Below are 14,398 nucleotides of genomic sequence, written 5' to 3'. Positions count from 1 at the left end.
GCGCTTCCCGTGGCAAAGGCACAGCCTCATTCCCACAGATATTTAGGTCTTGCTGCTGTGTTATGGCAAATTGTCTCTGAAAACCCAGACCATCTTTCTTCCTGGGTGCCTTTCTATTAGGTATCCAGGTAGGTTACTGTCTTAAACTACAAGGAATTCTCCTGGCTATTTCAGCACCTAATTCAGAACAGATGTGCAAATTGGTATTAATTACAGCTCCAACTTCCCAGGCCAAAGGAGAGTTCCTTACATCCCTTAACAATCTCCTCCATATGTGCTTAATCCATGTGTAAAAGGACTCTAAGTGAGCATCAACTGCACCTGCCAAATACAGTAGTCCAGAAAGAGCAGAAGTCATCTGAACACCTGTGGCCTTCCTCCACTTTAGGACCTTCTTAACTCTGCAAACCTGACAAGGTACAAACCAGAAACTTGCCTGGAGAAGAGCTGGAATCTCAGAATAGGTTTGGCCTGTTTTCAGTAAGGTTTGGGGGGCTCTGTCAGGGCTGGAGGAAGCATTTCCTCAGGCACTCAACAGCCCAGAAGCTTCCACAATGGTAGGAGCTTGTGCTTGTCCTCAGAAAGATTGGGTAGGGATCATCTTTATTTTAAGAGCTCTGCTGAGAAAGGAGATGCCCTACTTTTATTCAGGAAAATAAAGGTTGGAGTGCTCAAAACTCCAGTTGCTGTTCCTTTCTCAGGGGGACTGTGTTCCCACCAAAATTTCCTACCTCCCAGCAGAGCAGAGGTACTTTTTGTTTCCTGCTGTGTAGAGTTGAGTCCTCACCTGTTGAGCAGGACACAAAGGTTTTGTTGTTTACACCCAAAGTTGCTGGGAACACCAATATCTCCCCTGCCAGTTGGGAACCCCAACCACTTGTCCAAATGTTGACAGGACCCTGCCTCTGGCCCCATAAGCCCTGGCCCCTGTGCCATGCAGCATTAGCACAGCAGTGACACTGAAGTGTTACAGCTCTCACGAGGAACTGCGTGCCTGTCAAAACCATCACAAATTATTTTAAACGTGTGTATGTGTCTTTGACTGTCCTCCCCCCACATGGTAGCATTCCCTGTATCTGTGTGTTTTAGCCCCTATAGTTCAGATATTAAACAGGACAGCACAGCCTAGCTCAATTAAGCACAGCTCTAATAACTTGGGCTCCTTATCCATGGAGCTAATGCTCTTTACAAAGGTTGGGGTTTACCACCTATAGCAAAGAGCTGAGGAGACCAGCATGTCGCGAGGTTTTGTAGGAGTATCCTGTTGCATGGATTTGACTCCAGGTGTTCTCAGAGACTGCTGAAGTCACAGTCTGATGTCCCTATCCTTTCATCCAAATGTAGGAGTTGCTTTATCTCCTGAAAAGCATTTGCTTATGCTATTGCTCATTCTGATTTTCAAGCAACTATCACAGAGCATCCAATCATTGAATACATAATAGGAAAATAATAATGGGTGCTGTCAAATTTCTGGAGTAATCTCTGCAAATGCAATCACACATTTTAGAAAATAGACATATCAAATAATTCAGAGGTAACTTTGCAATCTTTCAGTGGGGGGAGAGGAGGAGGATTAAGTTTACACAAATAAGGTGTCAGGGACTCCTGAACACAGCCTCTGCAATATGCTGTAATGACTGTTGCTATTCCTGAGATGCTGTGCTGAGAATGATCTCCTCGGGAAACTGCTGCTGCAGTGCTGTTGGCCAGGCTGGCCTTATCCAGCAGCTTAAATGCAACACAGAAGTGATCTGGCAGTATGACAGCCCAACTGGGAGCAGCTCTGAGCCAACAGATTTGGGCTGTTCTACACTAGCAACCCTCATACTACTGTCCCTGTGCTCCACACAGGCACATGGTTTGCACCTGTCTGCCTCTCCTATATAAATATGCCTAGAAAGTATAATTTTTTTACATTTTTTGAGATATTTTAGTTTTACAGATTAGGCATACTTAAAATCATTTTAAGTGATTAAGAAAAACAGCACTTTACAGTTTTAAATAGAGCTGTCAAAATCATACAATTATGGATGGACCTTTGAGTGACCTAATATCTTTCCACTTTTTGAAAATACTCTACGAAATAAACAGATAGATACACCATTAAAAATTTATGTTTCCTGATGACATTTAAATCAGGAATTTCTGTCTAATTCTGTGAGTAAAACATCCTGCAGTAACTGAAGAGTACTGCCCGCATTTATTATCTGTCTTGTACCAAATCACAGCAGAATGGCAAATAAGAACTATTTGGTAATAGAATTGAATTAGTCACATTTGTTACTGACTGTCACCGTCACACCTCTGGAGAATTTTGGGGCAGGGTGGGGGCTTGTTCAGCTGTTGAGGTTGGAAAGATCACTGCAATTAGCATGCATTAGATTGTGTGCACTGAAGGAACCCTGCTCATCCATAGTGGTGATGTCAGAGCTAAGAAATAGGTTTTTTTAAAAAGCAGACATTCACAAAATAATAATGATAATAATAATATATATAGACAGCTTTGCTAGATTTCAAAAAGATGAGAAAGTAATCTTAATAACAAAATTAACCCTTTCCATGAGAAAGTGTCCTGATTTAGTGAATAGACTTTCTCAGCTTGTCTGTTTCCGTAAGTCTACAAGGAAGAAAATGTTATAGATCTTTCCTCGACATAATGCATTAACATTCCACACTATGAGTGGAACACCAAATCGACACAAACTCATGAAAAACTGCCTCTCAAGTTCGACAGAACAGAAAAAATCAACTCATGTTCCTTCCAGCTCTGTGTTTTTTCCAACCATAAGGACTCCTTGGGAAGTGACTGTTGCCAGCACCTTTGATATGTTGTGAAGGTTTCTTGTGGCAGTGCATCCCAGCCCTGCCAGCATGTCCCATAACCTTGTGCTGGGAGGATAACCCAGGCAGTCAATTAGAAAGCAGCTCAGTGAGGCAGCCTCTGCACAGGGGATAGGAGGGCTATCAAGCACAACCAGTAGTGTTTAAATGAGAAAACAGCAGTCCCAGAGTCAAATCTGGGGCTGAACTAGTGTTTATGCACTTTGAATCAGGCTCCATCCCAGGCCATGCTAATTAAAAAAAAAAAAAAAAAAGAACTCCTAGAGGTCTTCTTGCCTGCCCAAAGGTGTTTCTCTCAAATTCAATCATAATGGAAGCACTTTCAAAGACAAAATACAAAACTTAGCTTTGAACTTTCTTTTTTACCTTTCTTACCTTCACATGAGTTTTCCCTGGGCTTTTAGGTGTCAATCAAATTGTCTTCCCAAAATTTTCAGGAACATCTTGTGTGAACTCTGTGTAGAAACATCTTCTCAGTTTTGCCTTGCTGGATGGAGAACCTTCTTTTGAAACATATTTGTATTATAGGGGTGGACAGTACAGCTTCCCGCTGCTTGTGACAGCTAAGGCAGAAGATTTCAGTGACCTTCACAGTGTTTTGAGCATGTTTCTTTCCTATTGAGACAAGGCCTGCCAGGAAATGAATCAAGAATATTTCAGCCTGTTTTTTCAGCTTTTCTTTCCTTGAGCATTAAGAGATGACTTGAATTACTCATCTGAATCTTCACATTCAGGTGATTAGCATTTGCTGTGTGAAGCTTGATTCTATTCTGTTTGTTGTGCCTGTTCTTGTAAGATATTTGGTGCCCCTTAGTTTTTTCCTTCTTGAAAGTCAGAATTACTGTCTACAACTAAAGTATATGCAATGCACCTGCAGCTTTTCTTCAAGCAGATTGCTGTTAGGTTGTGGGGTTTTTTCACAACCCAGCTTCCATAGAAAGTTTCAACACAAGAAGAAATATGGATGTTTCCTTGGCAGTTTAGTCAAGTTTGTTCTCTTTTTGTCTATTAAAGAACCTTTATTTTGTAGGTGGTAAGCATAACCATAGTCATGACCCTTTCAGCGGCATCACACTTCATTTCTGAAAGCCCACAATTTAAGCTGGTCACACTTGGCAGAAATTCTTCATCTCAGGACTCCAAATAAGTGTAAGAAAAATGCCTTCTTAAAGAAAAATGCCATCTTATGCTTTTAAAGTCCTTTTTCCTAAGACTTGTATGTTTGTGCCATTTCTATGCCAGTAGCCTTTACACCCATACTCTTTACTTGCAGAGTAAATTTTAATTTACATAAAGATTCCCAGAAAGATCTGAGCTGTTCATGCTTCTGTGATAAAATAAATAATATGCAATGTGTGCAAACTATTCATCTGATTATGTGTGTGTGCGTACCTTTCAGTTTTAAGAATATTCCTTAAGAAAATAGGTCTTATGCACACTTGTGTGTGTGCATAATAGTTCAAGTAGAGAAGAACTTCTTGAGGTCACCTGAACCAACCACTTGAAAGCAAATTCAAACTGCGCCAGATTTCTCAGGGCAGTGTCTATTCAAATATCTCTGAGGATGGAAATCCCACAGCCTCTCTGAGTTCACATCCCAGTGCTTGGCCACCCTCATGAAGAACACTTTTTTCCTAATGTCTTATCAAGATGTCCCATGTTGAAACCTTTGTTTGTGGACTCTTGCCCTTTCTTAGTGCACATCTGAGAAGATTCTGGCTCCATCTTCTCTGCACTCGCTTGCTAGATAATTGTAGGTAGCTCTTAGGCCCCAGACAGCTCTCTAGGGTTTCTGCTGTGGAGGAATCTGGCAGTATGGAAAAGAGGTGTTTCATTATTTTTTCTTTGTTTATTTATTTAAAAATTCTATGAATTAAATCAGAGGTTTAGCCAGTGCCTTTAAAATGCCCTAACTGGGTTAATGAGTGTATTTCTATGATTCCTTTCAGTGTTGCACTCCAAAGTGCAATTTGCCTTAGACATAAGCTGATTAAAAATCCCTGATGGAAATCAGTCAAACTGCGTAACACCTGTCTGCCTCTGGAAAATTAATCTTCCTGGCTTGGGTGGATTTCGGGTTTTTGTTCGTGGTGTTGGATTTTTGTTGGTGGGGTTTTTTTTGTTTGGTTTAGGGTTTTTTTGGTTGTTGTTTGTGGTTTTTTTCTAAGGGTTTTAAGTTCCCAGCCTAAATGGGGGATGTTAAAATAGCAAATCTGTCCTGAGAATTTTCAGTTGTCAATGTTCAAAACTCCAGATCTTCTACAGCAGCATCAAAAAAAAAAAAAAAGCTAATCTAGACTACTCCATTTTTCTACATGGTCTGCAATTAATGTGATTATTTTAGAGAGTGAGAAAAGATTTTTCTATTTGTTTTTCCCTTCTTCAAGAAAGTGAAATGCAATCTACTGGTGGTGAACCTGACCATGAGTATGATAGTTACCCAGTTCAACAAAGGGACTTATATATTCTTCTTGTGTGTTAAGAACACTCTTACAAAATTTTTGGCTTGCTCCATGATTGTAGCTCTCTTACAATCTCAATTGCTGCTATGCTAACCCCATAATTTTTAAAACACATCAAAGGCAAGATCATTTGTGTATTCCCAGAGTTTATCAGCCGTCAACAAAAACCTGTTCAGAGACTTAAGCTGCTACTGGCTTGTGATATGAGGGATCAATGCCTCTTCTTCACCCAAGACCAATACCATTGTACAGGAAGACACCAGGTCAGCAGGGCCATGAATTTACCACAGACGTGCTGTCCTCATATTAAGAGGCCAATCAGCCATTCCATGCATGGAGTATTTCTCCCTCTCTTTTTCTATTTGTTCATTTCTTACCTGGAAACCTACTTTTTCCAGGTTGTTTCCCAAGCAGCCTCAGCAGCTAGAGCTAAACTGTTTTAGGATTGGGTCCCTGTTCAAGTACAAATAAGTTTTGTCCATTGATAGTTGAACCTCTTCTTCTATTAGGCAACTTCTCTAATATCAGACAAAGACTTTTGCACCTCAAGACATAAGGAACAGCACCTCCACTGGAATGGGCTATCAGGTATATCACCGTTCCAGTCACAGCTGGTGCTCCCCACCAGAAGGGATACAAATCCTGAGAGATTACAAAGCAAGGAAGTTGATTGGGAAGAACTGGAAGGAGGGATGGCATTGTGGTACCAAAATGCCACCCAACATCTCCAAAATGATTTAACTATGGTCTTGATTAAAGAGGTTTGCAGGGGTGATCTTTGCCTCAAATACAAAGCAGAATACACCTCTTGCTAGACTTACCCCAGCCTCTGGATTCAGAAATTTTATCAGAGAAACAAAATGACAAGCCTCTTTTATAGCCAAAGGAAAATGCACACACTTCAGACAGGTTTTCAGGCTTACATTTCACCCATGAAGAGGCATTTTCTTCATTGACTTAACCTGGTTTTAATCATAGAGCAACTTACCAAAGCACAAATATGCGCTCTGGATGTCAAGCACCTCCATGCTCCAAACACAGCAGCCTTGTGGGACAGCAGCATGTGCAATGGCTCTGGTCAAGTCAAGGAAATCCTCTTGACTTTCATTTGTTGGTGACCTTAATAATGTCAACAACATCTCTAACGTGAAATAACTGCTGTATGACACTAGTCTCTCATGGTATTCTCGTGTAGTGTAGTTATCAATGCCCATTGCAAAAGAAACCCTTGTCCACAGAGGTTTGGGAGATATTATTATCTTGCTTTCTATCAGAATGCTTCTGATGGTTGCACAACATGCTATTGAAAAATGTTTTCTGTAGATTACCTTGTCCAGGACTGTTACTAAGAAATGACTTTTGTTTGATGAATGAACAAATGAAATTAAACACTTCTATGTCTAAGCAACCTGAACATGATAAATAAAACTAGAGAAAATTCAGCTGAAGTGAAATTCAAGGATACATCAGCTATCTCTCTAATCTAATAACTATTTTTAAGACCTTCACAGATGGAAGTTTTACTGGCTCAATCAATCTCTCTATCTATGATATCTTTTTAAGTCTTTTTTTTCTTTTCAAATTTTCATCCTGAATTCTGTGCTGTAGTTTTGATTTTTGTCCGGTCTGCAGTGGATCTAAAGAAAAGATTAGTCCTTTCCTTTTCTACATCAGTCTTTTTGTGTCCTCAAGGCTATGTTCATCTTTTCCTGCAGATGGCTTTTCCTGGATTTAGCAACTTGATTCATTCAGTCATTTTGCCTGACTATATCCTTTATGTCAACTCATTGCTGTGTGTCCCTCTTGAAGCACTGTGCCCAGGAGTGGGCATGGCCCAGTGGAAGGATTAGAGCAGAGGCACATGAGCGTGGTGTTGATCCCAAAGTGGTGGTGGCTGTTGCTGTCATGGTAGGGTGATGTCATGATGTTCTGGGGCACTTTGCATGTGCACTGTGTGCGAGGGTTGACATTTTGAAGGCTGGTCCAACCAAGTGTGATTACACTCACTACACTGTAGCCCTGCACTTCTACTTTGTTGGACAGCATCTTGCTTTTTTCCCACTACGTGTTTCCAATTCATGAAGATAATTTTGAATTCTAATCCTAGCCTCTGCAAAGGCCTTTATCACAGTGGGCATCCCATTAATAACCATGGAATTTTTCATTTTGCAAGTTAACATAGACTGAGAGAGGCTGCAGTGATTTAAGTTGCCTATTTTTATGGCTCCTTAATCCCCAGGAATGAGATATTTTTCCCTTTTGTCTGAATGGGAGCTCCCACAAATAGATTAATAGAAATTTTGGCTTTATTTCTTTGTCTACAGCCTTTCAGACTTACCTCTATTTTCAGCGTTTGCATCTTTTAAGTTATCTTTGCAGTCTGGTTTAAATTCTGGAGTCTAAAATTGCTTAAAAAGCATTGCTTTTAAATTGGTAGAAGGGATTTAAACTGACCATTTGTGCTGTGCTCCCGTGGTGGGGAAACATCTTTCTAACAAGATCTCTGTTGCTCCATAGCTATTTCTTCTGTGGGAATCATAAGAAGGTTTGAATGTCAGATCCTTGTTCTGTTCCTATCAATATCAGTATAACACATGAATATAGAATTCCTTTCAAGAAAATGCTCTTCTGATTTTACACCAAAGAAAATGGGAACAAGTCTAGTCCCTTATTTTCTTCAGGTTTTCTGAAATGGAAAAAACAAAACAAACCCTGAGGAGAAATCACTGATTTCAAGGAAAAAAATTATGTGAAATCTTACCTTTTATGATTTTATTGTCTTCCAAAAAGATATTTCCTTCCAATTCCTGTACTAAGAACAGCACCCCCATAAAAATAGCTTCGCCTATCTCTGTCACACATTTTGAAGGAAATTTGTTTCCAAGAAATTCAAGAGATTTGCAGATACCCCAAAAAGGTGGTTTTTATTTTTTAATCTAAAAGTATCTAGCTCACACAAGTTGTCTCATCTAGGTCACTCTATAATCAGTGGAGACAGCCCATCCCAAAGTAGGTGAGATGAGTGGTGACTCATCTCTGAGACACTGCTATTACCTAGACAATACTATGACAATTTAGAATAGTTCTGTCTCTTTGGAACTTTAAAGTTAGGTGAGATGACATGAATGGTAGATTATGCTGGTGAAAATCATCATGCTGTGAAAAGTGAAATCCTTTCAACACAGCCTTCATTGTTTGCTTAAAATGATCACTGGGCTCAGGCACAGAGTACAACCTCAAATTGCTCCTCATCAGGTCTTGCTTGCCCTGCATGACCACATAACCCACAAGGTAGTGTGGCTCCCTACCTGGAGGAAAGCAGACGCTGGTTCCCAGGAGCGGCTGCCCAGGGGGACGATGGGAGGGACGAGGAGGGACCATGACTCCTGGCCAGGAGGGGGCTGAGAGGTGAGGAGGCACTGAGGCTAGTTACAAAGCAGAAAGCTCCGTGTCCCTGCTCCCTTACGTTCATTCCACCTTCCCTCCCCACGCTCACAGTGAGCTATTTTATTTGCAAGCAGAAGGAGCTCTGTTTTCTGCTCACCCACAGTGGCTTCCAAATGCTTTTAATGAGTATCCTCTTCTGCTCTACCAGAAGGCTGCTTCTACTAACCCAGTCAGGTAAGTGGGGTCTCACTTACAGCATCCTTCCCCCAACCTGCTCAGGACAGGTCCTTGGGGTCACATCTGTAGGGCCAGCACCTGGCACCCCTCCTCACCTGCATCCCTCGCCTGCCTCCTCCATTTTCCCCTAACTCCCGTGTTATGGGTTTGCTGTCTGGAACTGGAAGATCCCAAATGACTGCACTGACGTAACATAAAACTCACCCCAGTTACGAGGATGTAAAGATTGGGTGTGCACTCACCAAACAAGCAAACGTGGACACACACCCTGTTGATCTTGCAGCCAGAGCATCCTGATGCTTTGAGAGCACGAATAGCTTTCTTACTTTGTTTTCTTTGTACACACACCACTAGGGGACGTTTTGTCATCACGTTTCAGTCGCTGTGCAGTTACACTTTTCCTTAGTGGGTCATGCTTCCTTTTCCGTCTTGGTGCACATCTAGATCATGGAGTGGATGTCTGAATTTCATAAGGCTCGTGAACGACCCGGACTCACTGAAGTTGGGAAAGAGAGAAGTATTTATTTCCCCCATTTCTCCAAAGGAGCCCATCTATCAACATTCCTTATGAAGCGAGGCAGCTGGTTATTTCACAGCTTGCTGGAGCAGCACAAGAAAGCTGAGAGCTGACTCTCATTTTAGCACTAACTGTGGAATACAGACACTGCTAGTGGTTTTGTGAAGAGAGGAGTAGTATACAGCCACTGCAAACCAAACCGGGATGAACATCACTACCAGTGATGCATGTTAAGTATTTTCTGAAAAAACAAGAATGTCTTTTAGACTAAGTAGTAGATATCAATTAGCAAAATTCAAATTTCACTCCTATTTTCCATTCTCATCTCATTTGTCTGAGGATAAGTGACTGTCTTAACCCAAGCCAGTACCCACCCACCCATCTATTTGTTTTTTCCCTTCTCTCTAATGCAGACAGAGCAGCTGGTGACTCTTTGGATTCTCTTTATTGTCACAATTGCTGGAAACGCCACTGTGCTCTTCTCTACCTGGAGGAGGAAGCGGAAATCTCGAATGACCTACTTTGTTACTCAGCTGGCAATCACAGGTAGTGTATGGGAGGGGAAAGGGCACCTGACCTACACAGGAATCACTATTAAAATGACCAATAAGAAAATGTGAGTTGAGCGGTGAAGAATTCAGTTGTCACCAGTTGCAGCTTGCCATAAAGCAAATGGATGGCTGTTTATCTTAGGGCTCAGTCTGACTCTGATCTAAAAAGATGTTGCTAGATGTAGTAGTATGCAGCAGCTGCAACTCATTGATGCCACTAAATCTTATCTTCCAGTATGAGTTTGCATCCGTATTTCCCAGAACCTGTCTCCAGCTGTTGTCATAGAACTGCTTAAATTAAACTAGTTTAAGATGAATCTCTCGTGTTTTTCTACTAAAACTACTCCATCAATTATGCTCTTGCAGTGAAGAGTGAAAATAACTTCATGTTGTCAGGTTTAACAAAGTAAGGGAAATATAACAATATAAAGGGGGAGAGAAATGCATTTAGGTATTTTTTTTATGGAAAAAAGGATGCTGATCCAAGGACTTTGTAGTTTTTAAACAGAATGTAAAATGTACAGAAGCCTGGTTTGTAAAATGTCAACCTCAGCAAGAGGAAAAGAAAATGAGCATAAGCAGCACATTGTTTCTCTGTGGTCTTGAATGGACTACATTTGTGGGGGTTTAAGTTTCCCAAGGGAAAATATGTGCTGTTTCTATAACAGTGTCCTGCTACTAATCCCTGCTTACAAGACATCTGTGTATACACAAAACACTGCTTACAAGACACTGTTTGTGTATACAGGATATCTATATTCCTTCTATTGCTTTTTTTTTTTTTTTTCCTAAGCTATGGTAAGAATTACAGCACTTTTTCACTAAAGAGCCGTTTAATGTATGATTTCCCACCGATGCTGCATCCTCCTTTGGTGTCTGTTGTACCTGTGTTTAAACTGGAAAAACAAATTACTCCACTGCCAAATTTTCAACATGCATTTTTGCAAATAAATGAACTCCTGCTCATGGTCTCAACCACATCTGCTCAGGAGCATGTCCAGTTTTAAGAACTACTCTCAGCTGAAGCAGATAGACCAGGGTGTACAAATTGATGCAAAGAGGCAGGCCTGTAACTACAGGTGATATGAGAATTCTTGCAAGGTGAGGAGGTAAAGGTTTGCAGTGACTCCTCTTCTGAAGTGCTGACAGATGGTTTTCCTATTTGCCTGAGTCATCTGTAGTAAATGGCTTTACTTCTTATCTCAGTTGTGACCTTTATGACACTTCCTTCATGTGCCAGTGGTATTTACCATCAGGTAAGGCAGGTCAATACAGCCTCACCCCCAGCTTGGAAGCATCAATCACAGATCAAACCTTACAGTGTTCACAGGAGTTTCAAAATAAACAGTCTCTGCTCAAAGAGTTCCCAATCCCAGATGAATGGAATGTACTCAGGCAACCAAGCAGAAGCACAGGCAAAGAGCAGAGGAGCAGAGGAAGCCCCAGATGGACACCATCCGTTTTCTACTTACTGACAGGTGTACTGGGGAGGCTACTGCTGTTGCGGTGCTGGAAAAGGGTCTTAGTGCGAATTTTGCCATTTTGGACCTGTAGGAAAGAGGACTTTTTGTATTAGAATGGAGGTGCATGGAGAACTATTCACTAGGGGTTTAAATACTGCCTGCATGAAGGGAGAGGAAGGCGTTGCAAGTGCAGTTTTTGAGGGAGCTGAGATAATCAGTGGCAGTGGCAAAGACAACAAGGCAAATATACCATTAGATGTGGGCAGCAAATAGTGCAATACAGCTGATGTTATAATTTGACTGAGGTCCATGTGCTCCACTTGCTGAGTTTTCTGACTTCCCCTTCCCTAAAATTATCCCTGACTTTTAAAATTGCCTGAGTTCAACAGTCTGTTCCATTTATTATAAAAATTCACATAGAAAGCTCACTTGACATTCACATCTGCAAGGTTAAAAGAAGTAACTCCAGCTTAAACATCAAGGTTCCTTTCAAGCCATGTCGACTTCTTTTTTGTGATGCAGGAGTCAGAACTCTAATTTATCTTCCTGCACCGAGACTGCCTGTCAGTATTTTGGCACAAGGAAATGACTTAATTCCTGAAATGGAGTCATTTCGTCTTCTTATCTTTAGAAATATTATTAAGAACAAAGCAAGCTGGCAACAGCCATCATCCTTTCACAACAAGTTATGAGGTAGATGCAGAACATTATGAAAACACTGACTTGTCACATTGCTTTGACATGCCAAGCATATTTAAATCCTACCAACTAAAGCCTAATCTCCTGGCAAACAGTTTCTGCTTAGTCAATATTACTACTTCCATCTATTTTGAGGTTCTTAAAATATTTATTATTTCAGCCCCAGTAGCAGAAAGAAGAATAATGGATATAGCTTTATCAATGCAGGCATTTCAAAGCCATTTAAAAACTTTTTGTCTATTGATCTGTGGCTCAATAGTTGAGTAGTGCACTCAATTCTCACATTTTCCCACTAATGTTGTACCAAAATGAAATTAAAATACAGCCTGCCTGTTAGAATAAACAAAGTGTTCAAAGCAAAATTGTGGATAATACATGAATAGGAAATTAGCACTGTTGTTCTTCTTGACTGGTTGCCAAGCCAGATGCAGATGAGAAGTAACTAGCTGATTGAGGCTTCTTTCAACACTGACAGAATTCAGTGGTACAACCCACTCGGCAAATCTAGAGAAGACACTTACTGATCCCTTACTACATCATAATTCAACGTGGTGCTCAACATTGCAGGAATCCGTAGGAATGTGAGTAATCCCTTCAACTTCAGAATGCTTAAGGATGTTGCTGAAGCCTGGATTCACAATATTCACAATATACACTTATACAATGCTTGTGTCAGTACTGCATTTAAGTCTATGTCTAACTCTCAGTTCATGCATAAATCTCTTTGAAATTATCTGGGAATTAAGCACTAGGAAATCAGCTAAGAGTTAACAGCTGAGCTGAACAATAGTACTAATCACTCAGCATCAGCTAATTTAATGAAGAGGAATATTGCCATATTTGCCTTGTGTTCAGTTTTCAGTTTGCCTTTGGGCATACTCCTCTTCTGTAAAAATGTTTTTCTTAGAAACAAGTTTGTCTGTGCAGACTGAAACTAAAGCTAGGTTTCCTACAGATTTCTATCTCAAAGGTAATTTAGTTTCTCAGAAAGAGCAAGCTCTGAAGAGTACCCTGTGAGGAGGGTAGCTCTAAACACTTTTCCCCAAACAGATTTCTTCTGAGTTTAGCGCAAGTTATGCTCATGGCATAGCTATCTCTCCTGGCAGGAAACCTCTCACATCTTCCCCTACCTGATGCCACTTCACATACCTTCAGAGTCTTAGTGTCTTTAAGATGTTTGCCTCCAACTGAAATCACCAAGTGCTTCAAGATCAAAGAGTAGGATGAGTTCACAGGCGCTGTATTAAGCTGGAAATATTGAAGGGAAATACTGTTTTCAGAAAAGATTGTTTTTCCACGCATTTATATCTGTATAGGTCAGTTTACCCAGCTCTACCAAATGAAGGCCTTCTTAAGTTTACTCTCAAAATGTAAAAGCAGTGGACACGAGGATATATCAAACTCAATTATTTGAGTAGTAGTGGATAAGGAATGTAATTTATGTGCCAAAGAGTTAACTCAGTAGAACTCTTATTATTTGACCAATTCCAAAACCAATCAAGCAAGATATTAAAAAAATCTGCTGAAAGAATTTTGCTTCTCATTATTTTCCTTTCAACTTTAACTACTACTGACAGAGGAACGTATTTATGTTCCTTTTATTGACCAGAAGTAGGTAGTTTATTTAGATCTTTTTCTCCAACATTAACATCTGGAAAGTTGGAACTTGAAATGTCATGACCTTTAGCTCAGTGTGTTTCTCTTTCTCTTCCACCATTTAGCAGAGATCAGTAATTTAGGAACAGTGTTACATTTTGTTCATTTTTAGGGGTAGAAATACACGGAGGCACTTTACTCCATGCCAAATTTGAAGCTATAGTCTGACAGTCTTGTTTGGAAATACTTGCTCTTGTAGGTATTGCTGTGGCTGTAATGAAGAAAGAAAATAGAAGGAGCATCACCTAACTCCTATGGTAGCTTACATATAAACAGGAAAACAAAAGATGTTCTGTAAACATATGTAGCTACAGTCCATATAATGGTATAAATACCAAATCCTAAGGGATAACTTGAGAAAGACAATAAAAAGAAAAGGAGGTAATTTAAAAAGTGATATAAAGATATTTGTATCATTGCCACCTTCTTCAGTTGCACCCAGAAAGCTGAAGGCCTTGATTCTTATCAGCTGCACTCATTTTGTTCAGTGTTTGGTAAAAAGCCAGTACACTGAGAACCTGCTACAAGAGGGCAATGCAAGCATATGGATGGAAATGGACCCTGCTAAAGGAAAGTGTTTGTTTC

The 14,398-nt window shown here is 40.4% G+C and overlaps 1 protein-coding gene across 2 annotated transcripts in view; it reads left to right on the top strand.

Moving 5' to 3' along the window:
* NPSR1 (neuropeptide S receptor 1) overlaps positions 1-14,398 on the top strand; it is a 58,443-nt gene that overhangs the window by 3,131 nt on the left and 40,914 nt on the right. For both annotated transcript variants that reach the window (XM_032105250.1, XM_032105242.1), the window contains exon 2: positions 9,858-9,990. In XM_032105250.1, the coding sequence (XP_031961141.1) occupies positions 9,858-9,990 (133 nt within the window). The remainder of the gene's footprint in view (positions 1-9,857; positions 9,991-14,398) is intronic.

Source organism: Corvus moneduloides, chromosome 1, assembly GCF_009650955.1.
Source record: "Corvus moneduloides isolate bCorMon1 chromosome 1, bCorMon1.pri, whole genome shotgun sequence".
NCBI classification, from domain to species: Eukaryota; Metazoa; Chordata; class Aves; order Passeriformes; family Corvidae; genus Corvus; species Corvus moneduloides.
Note: the sequence above shows the minus strand (reverse complement) of the source record. Positions and strands in the feature narration are given on the sequence as shown.